The 14,999-nt window shown below is 40.8% G+C and overlaps 1 protein-coding gene across 3 annotated transcripts in view; it reads right to left on the reverse strand.

Annotated features, from left to right (window-relative positions):
• Positions 1-5,681, reverse strand: part of LOC100472897 (zinc finger protein 234) — a 46,216-nt gene extending 40,535 nt beyond the window's left edge. The window contains exons 1-2 of one of the 3 annotated variants that reach the window (XM_019810389.2): positions 4,492-4,659; positions 180-273 (exon numbers count right to left, since the gene is read on the reverse strand). In XM_019810389.2, coding sequence (XP_019665948.1) covers positions 180-230 — 51 coding nt within the window. In that variant the 5' untranslated portion in view covers positions 231-273; positions 4,492-4,659. Of the gene's footprint in view, positions 1-179; positions 274-4,491 lie in introns of all 3 variants that reach the window. The other 2 variants (XM_011237745.3, XM_019810390.2) reach the window with 2 other exon arrangements.
• Between the last annotated feature and the right edge of the window lie 9,318 nt (positions 5,682-14,999).

The following is a 14,999-nucleotide window of genomic DNA, read 5'->3' on the forward strand; positions in this document are numbered from 1 at the left end:
CCCTGCTTGTGTTCCCTCTCTCGCTGGCTGTCTCTATCTCTGTCGAATAAAAAAAAAAAAAAAAAAAAAAAAAAAAGAATCAGACGCTTAACCGACTGAGTCACCCAGGCGTCCGCAACATGTAACATTCTGAGTAGTGGAATGGAATTTTAACAGTGAGAAAGGCAAGCCATATGCACCTTGAATGTGGTCATTTCTTTCTTCCTACTTCTGAAGAGGTACAGATTCATGGAATATGGAGTCCTGGCAAGGCAGACCTGTGCCTGGTCGTGTCTGGAAAGGCAGAAAAGGACATGAAAGGGTGCCCAGGGATGCTGCTCGCCTACATGAATGCTTACTGGGAACAGAGCCAAGGCGCCCCTTCCTTGGGGTGGCTGCTACTGTCCACAGAGCGAAGAGCAGATCATGGCACAGCTATTCCATTCCTGCACAACACACACGCTGGTTATTGTGTGTTGCCTTGTGCTATCTTGTGGCTCCCGAGGTAGTAGTTCAGATTCTGATATGATGGAAACTGAGACAACATAATGCATCAAGCAAGATCATCTCTGGGGCAACACTATCTGGGTTGAAGTCCTACCTCAGCTTCTCAATAATTGTATCATCTCGGGCACAGTACTAACATCTCTTTTCCCCAATTTTGTCATCTGTACAACTGGGACAATAATATTTCCAACTCATGGAACTGTTGAGAGCTGGACAACACTTTGAATACACTCAGGGTTTCTTATTTTTGTAGCTCTAGTAAAAACAAAAGAGACACTCTGCAGTATGAAATTGCTCTTATACATGTGATTTCTACCGAAAGACACTGTAGGACACAGGAATGAACCTCTGACGTTGATTGTTCTATTGCGTGAAGGTCCCTCATAACCTCTGAAAAATCCATTAACTCTGCCTCATTGTCTTCCCTACTATTGTGTTACCTTAGTGATAATTTTTATTTTTTTATTTTTTTTAAAGATTTTATTTATTTATTTGACAGAGATAGAGACAGCCAGCGAGAGAGGGAACACAAACGGGGAGTGGGAGAGGAAGAAGCAGGCTCATAGCAGAGGAGCCTGATGTGAGGCTCGATCCCATAACGCCGGGATCACGCCCTCAGCCGAAGGCAGACGCTTAACCGCTGTGCCACCCAGGTGCCCCAATATAATTTTTAAATTGTTGTGGACAACTGTTTCCCCAAACAATAACAACATTGGTTTCCAGTATCTATTAAGAAACATACGATTCTGGGAGGTGACGACAGTATGATGAAGCCAATCTGGAAAACTGTTTTGGCAGTTTGTCAAAAAGTTAAACCAAAAGCTACCAGTCAGCCAAGCAATTCTACTCCTTGGTATCTACCCAAGAGAAATGAAAACTTATCTCCAAACAAAAACATGTACTTACATACTTATAAAACTGTTATTCGTAAGAACTCTAAACTGGAAACAACGAAGATGTCCACCCATGGATGAATGGACAAAGTGTGATACGTCCGCAATGAAATATTAATGGGCAATAAAAAGGAATAAAATTATGATGTATACAAGATGGATGAATCTTGGAAATCACACAAGTGAAAGAAGACAGTCATGAAAGACCACATCTTGTATGATCCCACTTAAATAAAGGGTTCACAATACAGAGACAGAAAAGAAGTTAGTGGTTGTCTGGGGTTGTTGAGAACAGGGATTAACAAATAAATGGTAACAAGGGGTCTTACTGGAGGAATGAAAATGTTCTAAAATTGAATGATGGTGATAGCTGCACCACTCAATGTTACAAAAAATCACTGAGCTGTATACACGAAAAGGGAAAATTCTGACACGTAAAACAGAGATCAACTAAGTTGTTTTTAAGAATCGTCTGATAAGCAACATCTCATTTAAATTAACGAACCTGGACTCAGAGTCCATATAGAATTTATATTTGACTGAATGAAAAAAGCAGCAGGAGGAAAAGGGATGCTGATCTTTACAAGAGAAAGCCCACTAATAATGTGTCTCCCCACAGGAAACTTTAATTACAAAAAGAAAAATAGTGACTTCAGTGGTAAAATGGCACAGACATCCAATTCACCAAGTGAACAAAACTGACATCACCAATACAGAAACCAAAATACGTCCTTCAGCTCCTGTTATGCTGACCGAAAAGGCCACCTCACCACTTCTGTGCTATTGCTACCAACAATGCATAATCCGAATCAAACTGTGAAATATATCACATAAAATTCAAAAGATGGACTTTCTCTGATCCGACTTGCCTACACATCATGAACAAAAACGTCACGAACAAAATAATGAAGGATGAGGAATCATTCTGGATTAAAGGAGACAACAGAAAACATGACAGCAAAAGGCAGCCCACAAAATTGGATTTAATCAGGGGAAAACAGTTATAAGGATTTTAAATGAAAAACAGAACAAATTTAAATATGGACTGTGGGTTACATAATAGCACATTAACAATGTAATTTTCTGATTTTGATCAAGATACTGTGATTATAGAAGAGACTATCCTGGTTCCTAGAAAATAAACACTATTTAAAGGAAAAACACAGGCCTAAAATGGCATCACTTGGGCCAAGTCACCCAACTGGGGCCTAATGCCTAACCTAATTGCTGTTTCAACCTCCCCCAGAAACACAGTCTTAACCAGTCACTCAGGAATTTTCTGATAAGCACCCATGAAGTTACTCTGACACAGGCCCTCTCCATCCCTTCAAGATGCAGTAATCTGCATAAGCCCCTCTGCTCTTCCCTCCAAGGGAAAGTGACCTTGCCTGAAACAATCCTTTCTTTCCTCTTGCTAATAACTTCCTTGCCCCAGCCTCCTTCAAAAAACCTTGCATTTAGTACAAGTTCTGGGAGCTGCCTTCTGCTTGCTTTATGGGATGCTGCCCAGTTTACACATCATTTAATAAAGCCAATTAAGCCTTCAAATTTACTCAGCTGACTTTTTGTTAACCATACAGATATTTAGGGACAAAGAGGTATGGTCTACAGCATAATCTCAGATTCTTTGGGGGAAAAGAAAGAGATGCGTGAAGGAAAAAACGGGCAAGGGCAGTTGAGAGCTGGCAGCAGCTAGGCCTTGAAGTTTTCAACTCATCATAAATAATTTCAAGAGTATCAGCAATTTTCAGACATAATTACTTAGTGACAATGGTGCAACAAGAAATGCAGTCTTTTTTGAGACAAAGGTCAAGGAATGAAAAGGAGGCTCTGAAATACAATTATGTCTTTGTCCTTGAGAAATCAGGGGATATTCTGCCCCCGCCGTCCCTCCTCCTTTCCAGCCAGAAATGGTTTGGGAGTGTTCACCTTAAAAATAAAACTGCCAGTTATTTTACTGGAATAGCAGAGAACCGCAATCCAGGACGAGCAAGATATGGCAAAACCATAGGCAAATCCACAGAACAGGGGCGCCTTGGTGGCACAGCGGTTAAGCGTCTGCCTTCGGCTCAGGGCGTGATCCCGGCGTTATGGGATCGAGCCCCACATCAGGCTCCTCTGCCGTGAGCCTGCTTCTTCCTCTCCCACTCCCCCTGCTTGTGTTCCCTCTCTCGCTGGCTGTCTCTATCTCTGTCAAATAAATAAATAAAAATCTTTAAAAAAAAATCCACAGAACAAAGGAGAGGAATACTTGTACATGGAAAAGGGAGAAATTGGGAATGCTGTCGTAAACAAAAAGTCCACTGTAATAAACTGGGGCTTGGAAGTATAGTGGCTTTTCATCGGTTGAGTTTTGACAATCTCTCATTGGCTGGGCTGACTCGGGGAGGAAAGTCACTCTTCCTCCCTCTTTGATAGTAACTAATAGCTAAAATAGTATCAAGTGGTCTCTTCCAAGTGTGTCTGCAACTGACAAGAGTTACGGTAGGGTATGAGGGCTTTCCCCCTGCCAGCCTTTTCCTTTTATTAATTTTCACAGGACTAACTCCTCAGAAGGGGTTCAGGACTATCAAGCTTCCCACAGGGATCAAAAAGAAGTGCCAGGAGTCACTGCAGCCACGATATTCGTGGCTGTCCGGTTACTAAGCACTTAACGAAATTAAAGAGTCTAATACCAAGAGACCACCATTCACCAGGGCGCAGGAATTGTCCTTACGACTTTTATTTATACCATCTCGCTTGATTCTCAAACCACTGGATTAGAGGAAGGTAGGAATGTCACCCCAATTTTACAAAAAAAAAAAAAAAAAAAAAACACTGGCNTGGCGACAAAAATGTAAGTGGCCCAATGATCAACCGCGCTACAAGGACAGAGCGAGGGAAAGGTGGGCGGCCTGGGGAGGCAGGACCCCCGGCGAAGAAGAGTCCAGGAGACCCTCACCAGGCCATACGCTGCTCAACTTCCCCAGACGTCAAGAGGGTCCCTGGAGGGGAACGCCACTCCAGCCCTCAAGCCACCTCTCTCGAGCGCAGCTCTTTCCCCCAAATCAATGGCCAGTGGTACTGGCACCCAGGGAAGTTCAGGAGGGTCCCGAAACCAGAACCCACTCACCACAGCGACAGAGTAGTCCGCAACAAGGCCCGCTCCAACCTGGCCACCTGAGCGGAAGTGCCTGACACCGCCCCGCCCCAGGCTGCGCTGGGCATCGACTACCCAGAATTCCTCTCCCCCGGCAGCCTTGCGGAAGTGTAAGAGTTTCTCCCTAACTGGCGGACTACACTTCCCAGAAAGCCGGAGAACACTGGCCCCGTTCCCACCCTCCTTGGCCGGAAGTGCTTGCGACTCCTGGGAGATGCGGTACTGTAGTTCCCACAACTGTCATGGTTACTGAGTTCTTGTTGTCCAGTTCTTGGGCGGTAACCTGTGTTCCCACACGCGGCTAGAGTTCACCTCTTCGGAATCCGGCATCAGAAAATATTCTGTGTTATTTAAACTACTAATTAGTTTTGTCTCTACAATAACAGCAAACTTAGCTAATATATCATTGGAAGGTTTTGTTCAAATTTCAGTGATGAACTTAAGATCCTCAGAAGGATACACAGGGTGAAGGCTTAAGAAGCTGTACATTTGGAAACCTACACAGGAGAACTGTTGAGAAAAAGTTTAATTTAAAACTGTATTACAAAATTCATAGGCCCAAGAGAGGTATGGTAATTTGGCTGATTCTTTATTATCTCTCCCACATGAGTCTGAATCACCCCAAATCCATGAGTCACCTCCATTCTGTCAGTACACTATCATGTGATGGCCTAAAGAAATACCGTGCCACAGAGAAGCGCCTTTAACGGGAATAGCCAAGGCACCTCGACAGAACTTCAAAGGCTTAAGTCTTGGAGTTTCCTGGGATATTTGGTAGACCACTCTGATGAGATAAAGACCAGAGACAACCCCAGGAGAAGCAAGATTGGACACACACGGGTCCAGATCCAGTCTCTACGCAACCCAAGTGGACAGCTCGCACTACCAGTAATGACCAAACTCGGACAGCAGAGGGCAACATGAAAAATTTGAGGTTGTATAGTGTGGGCCCTCCTGAGGCACCGGGCCTGACCCCGCCTACTTGGATCTAAGAGCTGCATAGTCTCCTTTATTCTGACAATCTCACCTCTTTCAACACACATAGTCTTTTATTTTTATTTAAATTCTAGTTAGTTAACACACAGTGCAATAGTGGTTTCAGGAGAATTCAGTGATTCATCACTTACATACAACACCCAGTGTTCATCCTAATGAGTGCCCTCCTTAATACCCATCACCCATCCAGCCCATCCCCCACCCACCTCCCTCCATCCCCCCTCAGTTTGTTCTCTATCATTAAGAGTCTTTTATGGGGGGTGCCTGGGTGGCGCAGTCATTAAGCGTCTTCCTTCGCCTCAGGGCGTGATCCCAGCGTTCTGGGATCAAGCCCCGCATCAGTCTCCTCTGCTGGGAGCCTGCTTCTTCCTTTCCCACTCCCCCTGCTTGTATTCCCTCTCTCGCTGGCTCTGTCAAATAAATAAAATCTTAAAAAAAAAAAAGAGTCTTTTATGGTTTATTTTCCTCTCTCTTTTCCCCCTCCCATGTTCATCTATTTTGTTTCTTAAATTCCACATGAGTGAAATCATATGGTATTTGTCTTTCTCTGACTCATTTCGCTTAGCATAATATACTCTAGCTCCATCCATGTCATTGCAAATGGTAAGATTCCATTCTTTTTGATGGGTAATATTCCATTGTTTATATATACCATATCTTCTTTATCCATTCATCAATCAATGGATATTTGGGCTCTTTCCGTAATTTTGTTATTGTTGATAATGCTGCTATAAACATCAGGGTGCATGTACCCCTTTAGCACACATAGTCTTATAAGCTGCACAGCCATGAGTATCCTTATCTATGATGTCAGCCCTAGCCTGACATCACCAAAACTGGCCTTTAAAAAGATTGGGCTTATGACAGAGAAATTCCACTCCCAATACCCAAGAGAAATTATACCCAAGAGAAATTAAAACATATGTACACACTTGTACAAAAATGTTCATAGCAGCATTATTCATAATAGCCAAATTGTAGAAACAATCCAAATGTCCAGTAACCAATGACTAGGTAAATAAAATGTGGTATATTTAAACAATAGAATCTTACTCTGCAATTTAAAAAAAAATGAAGTACTGATTCATTTGAGGGTTAACCTTGGAAATGTGCTTAGTGGGAAAAAAGCTAGACATGATAAAGAATGTGTTTTATGATCCCATTTATATTAAATGTGCAGAAGACATTGGTCTGTACAGGAAGATTAGTAGTTATCAGGGATTTGTCCTTTGGAAATGGAAAATGGCTGCTAAGGGATGGGGGGTTGGTGGGATGATGAAAAAGCTCTGGAATGAGATAGTGGTGATAGTTTACATCTTTGTGACTATACCAAAAATCATGCAAACATCTTACAAGTGTGAATATTAAAGTGTGTGAATTATATCACAATTTAAAAAAAGATATTGGCCTGTTTGAAACTATTTCCCACTCAACACATTATTATGGACTGAATTGTGCCCCTTTGCCGTGCATATGTTGAAGCCATAAACTCCAATGTGACTGTATTTGGATATAGGGTCTTTAAGAAGGCAATTAAGATTAAATAGGTCATTAGAGTGGGGCCCTAACCTGATAGGATACGAATAAATGGAAAAGTATTCATGTTCGTGGATTGGAAGACCTGATAGTTAAAATATCAACACTACCAAAAGCCATCTATAAATTCAATGCACTCCCTATCAAGATTCCAATGGCAATTTTTTTACAGAAGTAGAAAAAACACTCCTAAAATTTATATGGCACCATAGAAGACCCCCAATAGCCTAAGAAAGAAGAATAAAGCAGGAGGCAACACACATCCTGATTTCAAGCTATACTATAAAGTTATAGTCATCAAAACAGTATGGCATTGGCATAAAAACAAATAGATCAATGGGACAGAATTGATAGCCATGAAATACACCCAAGCATATATGGGCAACTAATATTTGACAAGGGAGTCAAGAACATTCAATGGAGAAAAGACTGTCTTTTCAATAAATGGTGTTGGGATAATTGGATATTCACATGTAAAAGAATGAAACTGGACCCATATCTTATACCACTTACAAAAATTAACTCAAAATGAATTAAAGAATTAAATGTAAGAAACTCCTAAAAGAGAACAGGAATAAAGCTCCTTAACATGGGTCTTGGTTATGATTTTTTGGATATGACACTTAAAGCACAAAGAACAAATAAAAAATAAACAAGTGAGACTATATCAAACTAAGAAGCTTCTGCACAGCAATAGAACCACCAACAAAGTGAAATGAAAACCTATGCAATGGGGGGGGGGAAATCTGCAAGCTGTATAGCTAAGAGGATAATATCCAAGATATATAAGAATTCATACAACTCAATATCAAAACAAACAAGCAACGCTCCTCCCAAATAACCTAACTAAGAATGGGCATAGGACCTAAACAGACACTTCTCCAAAGAAGACATACAAAAGACCAACAGGTACATGAAAAAATGTTCAATTTCACTAGTCATTAGTAACACCCAAATTAAAATCATAATGGGATATAATTTCATGCCTGTTAAAATGGCCATCATCAAGAAGACAAGAGATAACAAATGCTAGCATGAATGTGGAGAAAAGGATACACTTGTGCACTGTTAGATTGTAAATTGATACAGCCACTGTAGAAAGCAATATGGAGGATCCTTAAAAAATAAAAAATAAACCCTACTATATGATTCAGCAATTCCACTTCTGGGGATATATCCAAAAGAAATGAAAACACTAATTTGCAAAGATTTCTGCACCCCCATGTTTGTAGCAGCATTATTCACAACAGCCAGCACAAGGGAACAACTGAAGTTTTCATCAATGAGTGAATGGATGAAGAAGTTTTGGTATATATTTACGACAGAATATTATTCAGCCATAAAAAGAAATGATGAATGCTTGCTTTGGCAGCACATATACTAAAAAAAGAAATGATGAAATCCTACCATGTGCCACAAAATGGTTAGACCTTGAAGACATTATGCTCAGTGAAATAAGTCAGACAGAGAAAGGTAATTACTGCATGATTTCACTTATATGTGGAATCTAAAACAAAAACAAAAATCAAACTCACAGAAAAAGGGAACAGGCGTGTGGTTACCAAAGGCAGAGAGTAGGGGAGGGGAAATTGGGGGAAACGAGCCAAAAGGTACAAACTTCCAGTTATAAGATAAATAAGTACTAGGGATGCAATGTACAATGTGGTGACTATAGTTAACACTGTGATATGATATGTAGGAAACTTCTTATGAGAGTAAATCTTAAGATTTACTCATCACATTGAGAAAATGTTTTCCTTTTTTCTTTTTATTTATATGAGAAGATGGATGTTAGCTAAACCTATTATGGTAATCGTTTCACAATATATATAAATCAAACCATCACACTATACATCTTAAACTTATGCAGTGATGTATGTCAATCATTTCTTAATAAAATTAGGGCTAAAATGAAAAAAAGTATTTGGTTAACATGTGAAAATACTTATAAAAAATAATGAATATTTATAACTATTAGAGTCATCATTGTTGGAACTGATGTAATAGGGTTATCTACAACTATCATCTTTCACTACTCATTCCATATTCCCCTTACTCTCAGCAAACACCTCAGTTCATTGTGGTTCTTTTCCTAGCGGGATGAACCAAATTTTCATTCTTCAAGGTTTTGAGACATTAACATTCCTGCCTGAATTGTGGTGTTTTATTTTTCCATTGGTTTTTAATCATAAGACAAGGTGCTTTTAAGAAACACCTTAAGTGATCTCTTGCATTCCGGACATATTCTTGCTTACCTCCACTGTGTTATGGCAACTTCATTCTCTCATTGTTATCAGGATCAATTACCCCAGCCAGTAAAATAACCCCCTTCTTTGACTATTCATTCAGAAGTAAGAGACATCAAGTGCCCAGTTGGAAGTATTAAGTTCAAGTTCAATGGAATCATTACTGTGTCTTCTGATGGAATCATTCATTCCCTTGGAAATAAGATCTCTACAGAGCCTGTTCACGGAGACAGGAAGCAAAATATTTGCTATTGGATCACTTGAAGTAATAGTGAGTGGAGCCACTCAAATTTCTACCTCTGGATTCCTGATCTTGTGAAACTTGTTTATGGGTAAAAGAGCACCATATTCTGGGCACTGATTTAAATACTGCATCTATGAGGACATTGTCCCAGCCCAACAAGATACTGCCACCTACCTGGTAATGTAACTAAATTTTCAAAAGGCCAGTCCACTTTCTATCAATTCAACTACTTCAAGATGATGGGGAACATGATAGTAACAATGCATTCCATGAGGATAGGCTCATTGCCACACTTCATTCGCTATGAAGTGAATTCCTTATCAGAAGCAATGCTGTGTGCAGGTTCCTCAAAACGAATAAAACGTAGAACTACCATATAAACCAGTAATTGTGCTACTGGGTATTTACCCAAAGAATATGAAAACACTAATTCAAAGAGAGATATGCATCCCTGTGTTTATTGCTCATTATTTACAATAGCCAAATTATGGAAGCAGCCCAAGTGTCCATCAATAGAAGAATGGATACACACACACACACACACACACACACACACACAGTGGGATGTTATTCAGGCCTAGGTGGCTCAGTTGGTTAAGCGTCTGACTTTAGCTCAGGTCACGATCCCAGAGTCCTGGGATCAAGTCCTGCATTGGGCTCCTTGCTCAGCGGGGAGCCTGCTTCTCCCTCTGCCTGCTGCTCCCCCTGCTTGTGCTCTCTCTGTCTCTGACAAATAAATACTTAAAAAAATAAAATTAAAAATTAAAAAATTAAATTTTGCCACTTGCAAGAACATGGATGGATCTAGAGTATAATGCTAAGCAAAATAAGCCAGTCAGAGAAAGACAAATACTATATGATTTCATTCATATGTGGAATTTAAGAAACAAAACAAATGAACAAAGGAGAAAAAAGAGACAAACCAAAAAACTCTTAACTATAGAGAACAAACTGATGCCTGAACCATCTGCAAATTGGTCAGGAGTGAGTTCTCCCTTCTTCACCCAACTAGTCATAAGGAACTTTCTATAAAACCACAGAGGCACACTGGGAGAAAGTAATGTAGCACAAGCATGGACCATGGGCATTTGGGCCATGTACTGATGCTTTCAATGCCTTATGTATACTTCCGTTTACTTCTCATATCTCTCTCTCTTTCATTTGATAATGGAGTGCTTCTGTACATGCCCACATCTAAGCCTACATTGGTAAGATGACACCTAGCCTGTGAAGGCAAGGTCAGGGTATATGGTAACTTGGCAGCCCATGGTTGACTCTTCAGCCACTTCTAAAGTGCAATAGTAAAATGGAACTGCTTCTTAAAGAGAAGGTAGGTGTGTCTGTAGAGGATGCAGGGGTTTGTGCCAAAATTCTAAGGGTCTGTGCTGTGAATCATCTATAGGAGTTGGCCAAACATTCCAAACACCATTTCTGTCTGCCACTGACATTTCAAGAACGCTTGAATCTGCTGGGTCTTATGGCCCAAGTGGCACAGCAGCTTATACATGGCAGCCTAGATTGGTTCAGAGCCTTCTTCTCCTCTGGGCTCCAGTCAGAAAGTTTTCAGGCCACACAAAAAAGAACAGAGTAGCACCCCACAATGAGGAATACACTTGTTCAAAAACCTGAGTGAGCACACTAGGCATTTTGACTCTCTTTTGGTGGTAGGAGGGGCCAGATGCAACATGTCCTTTACTTTAGAAGTGGTATTTCAACATGTCAACACCAATGATCCCCTAGAAATTTTACTGGAGTGGAAGGCACCTAGATTTTTAGGGAATTTATTTCCCACCCTCTGGCACGCAATCTTACCAATATGCCTAGGATAAGAGTGACTTCCTGCTCACCAGGGCCAATCAGCATCAATCAATGTGCCAGTTCAGAACCGGGATCCAGCAATCCCAGGTAAATGGTCCCTTTGGGGGAAGCCTGGGAAAAAGATTAAAACTGCAATGTTTGGCAGTGTAGCAGGGTACTTACTCAGGAAGATGCAGCCTTTCCTTAATCCATTAAATTCTGGGTGTTAAAACTGACTCATGTCTGGGTGCTGTTTAAGAGGCAGTCAATCTCTGCTTTTGGTGGATGCAGTTGGACTTCTGTTCACACGACCTGGAACTATTCCATTTATACATATCAAATAAGAACTTAGTACTCTTCACAACTATTTGTTTTAGGGACATTAAGGTCAATAGCCAATGTCATATATCAGGCTATTCTGAACACTATGTTGGCTCTGCTGTCCATTGGAGTATTCCTGCCCAACTTGTCTTGGGATTAAATGCCACCACTTGGCTGATACCACACTAGGATCCCATCACTTAATTTCATTTAGGGATCCCAGTTCAATGGAGTTCCCACTGCAATACCACATCTACAAAAAAGAACAAACCTTGAGCTCTTCAAAGATGCTGAGATTCCTCTCACCAATTATTTCTCATGGTGAATTATGATTTCACTATTGCTTCAGGGTAGGTGAGCATGTCTAACATAAATCTGCTCTAACATTCAAATCTCCCTATGACTTTGATCACTTTCCTCTACATTGTACCAAAGAAATTCTCGAATTTCAACTCTACTGTAGCTACATCTCCTTCCATTCTTTCAACCTACCAACCAACCACCACCACCACCAACAACAAAAACCTCTTTCCAACTTGTGGAGCTAAAATAGTGAATCCAGAATCTCTGCTTAGTGAGCCTATTTCAATTTATTCATCTCGCCCAATTTTATACTCTTTGTACCATGATCCCATATCCCTAAGATCCAGTCCCAAACATGTTCCCAGATTTGTCTATATAAATTGAAAAATCTTGAAATTCTTTTCATGTGTGGAGTACCACCTTGGTGTTATATTTGTACCTAAGTCTTTGGTACCAGGTATGACTTGAATCTAAGGATAGGTGTGGAAGCAAAGAAGTGTAGCAGGATTTGGTCCTGAGGAGAATCGGCAGTGTCTTTCAAGGTATCTATCACAGAGGAAACCACTGCATGTTCTTCAGACATAAAGGGGTCAATTTCCTCATGCAGTAGTGGAGTGACTGCTTCTAGTGGCAAGGACAACTTTGCAAAATTCAGGGGTTTGAGAGCAATCACTCACGGACAAGGGTACATTTGTAGGTATCCCGTATTTCAAGAGAAAAGTTCCAACATTGTTGGAGCAACAAATCTGAGAACAGATGCATTGACAAGGATAAGAACAGTTTCACGTTACCTGTGTCACCTCTCCTCCAAGACAGCAGAGCTCAGTGCCGAGAGAGATCCACTGACCTGCAATTTCTCCCATGTGGAAGAGTATGATCATGTGAGTGAGTACTCGGCTTCCCCAGCTGTGTGATGCTGCTCAAGAGGCTCACTCCTTTCCTGCTCTACCCAGAATGCTGAGGTGATCTGCATGGCTGAAGGGTTGTGAGAGGCTGCGAGCACAGCAACCAGGGCTTGGAACTCATCCAAGGTACACAGATTCTACCAAATGCTTCACAGACTGTCAGGAAGCCTGCCCACAAGCTGCTGCTGGGGATGCCTCTCCTGCAGTCTCTGCAAATTGCCAATTGGCACCTCCAACCCTCCAGGTGCCTCATTTCCTCTACCTTGTGACTAGCCATCTGTACCCACCCCAGCAGATGAGAAGCTTGAGCCTTTGCAGACCTCTAGCATACACACATAAAAAGCCATCCTAATTCTGCAGGATTTGGAAAAGGAATACAAACATAAGCACTTCAAGGAAACACCATAGGGGGAAAAATGGGAGGCTCTCAACAGCAAGCCTGGCTTTGTGGGGTAGAGAAAAGGCATAACATCTTATAAATGTCCCCCATCAAGAGGGAAGACAAAGTGTGGAGTGGAGGCATCCATAGAAAAGTTCTGAGAAAGTCTCAGAATCCCTAGCCAGTTGACTAATGATAGTATTTCTCTACTGAAGCCAGTCGGTAGAGACTGGAGGAGGTGACTGCTTCTTCAAATGAAAAGACAGCGACACAAGACTTCAAGAATATGAAAAATCAAGAAACATGACACCACCAAAGGAACACAATAATTTTTCAGTAAGTAACCTCAAAGAAATGGAGAGTAAAGAATTGCCTGAAAAGAATTCAAAATAACTTTTAAGGAAGTTTAGTGAGGAGAACACCGATAGACAACAAAAAATTAAGGAAACAATACATCAACAAAACAGGAAGTTCAATGGAAAGATAGAAAAAAAGAGGGGCACCTGGGTGGCACAGCAGTTAAGCGTCTGCCTTCGGCTCAGGGCATGATCCCGGCATTATGGGATCGAGCCCCACATCAGGCTCTTCCGCTATGAGCCTGCTTCTTCCTCTCCCACTCCCCCCTGCTTGTGTTCCCTCTCTTGCTGGCTGTCTCTATCTCTGTCGAATAAATAAATAAAATCTTTAAAAAAAAAACAGAAGTTAGAAAAAAAGAACCAAACTGAAATTCTGGAGCCCCAATATACAATGAATGAAATGAAAAGTGCAATAGAGAGCATGAACATCAGACTTGTTCAAGCAGAATTTAAAAATCTGTTAGTTCAAAGATGAGTCATCAGAAATTTTCAGTCAGAGGAGAAGAAAATGAAAAAGAGTGAAGAAGGCCCATGTGAATTATGGGCTATAATACAGGAAAACAATACACATATTATGGGAGTCTCAGAAGAAGAAATAAAGGGGAAGAAAGCTTATTTAAAAATATATACAATGACTGAAAGACGCCCAAATCTGGAGAGAGATATGCAGATTCAGGTACATGAAGCTCATAGGTCCTGAAACACTATCCACTGAAAGAGGACTTCACTGACACACATTATAATACATCTGTTAAAAAATACTGGGTGTTATGCGCAAGTAATGGATCAGGGAACTTTACATCAAAAACTAGGGATGTACTGTATAGTGACTAACATAATAAAAAATTATTATAAAAAAATTAAAGAGAGAATTTTGAAAGCAGCACAGGAAAAGAAACTCATCACCATAGGATATTTCATCAGAAACCTTGAAGGTTAGGAGAGAGATGATATATTCAAAGTGCTGAAAGAAAAAAAAAACTGGCAACTGATACTACCCAGCAAAGCTGTCCTTCAGAAATAAAGACTTTCCAAGACAAACAAAAGCTGAGGGAGTTCATCAGCCACAGACCTGCTTTATAAGAAATGCTAAAGGGCATTCTTCAAGCTGAAATGAAAGGATGCTAAATAGTAAATTGAACATGTAAGTATAAACCTCACCAGTAAAGAAAAGCAAGTATACTGTCAAATTCTCCTAGTGGTGTATCAATTCCTTAACTCTAGTATAAAGGTTAGGAAAAAAGCATTAAAAATAACTATAGGTTCCTCAAAAAGTTAAAAATAGAACTACTCTGAGGTGCCTGGGTGGCTCAGTCAGTTAAATGTCTGCCTTTGGCTCAGGTCATGATCTTGGGGGTCCTAGGATCAAGCCCTGCATCAGGCTCCCCACTCAGCGGA

This window comes from Ailuropoda melanoleuca, chromosome 12, assembly GCF_002007445.2.
Source record: "Ailuropoda melanoleuca isolate Jingjing chromosome 12, ASM200744v2, whole genome shotgun sequence".
NCBI classification, from domain to species: domain Eukaryota; kingdom Metazoa; phylum Chordata; class Mammalia; order Carnivora; family Ursidae; genus Ailuropoda; species Ailuropoda melanoleuca.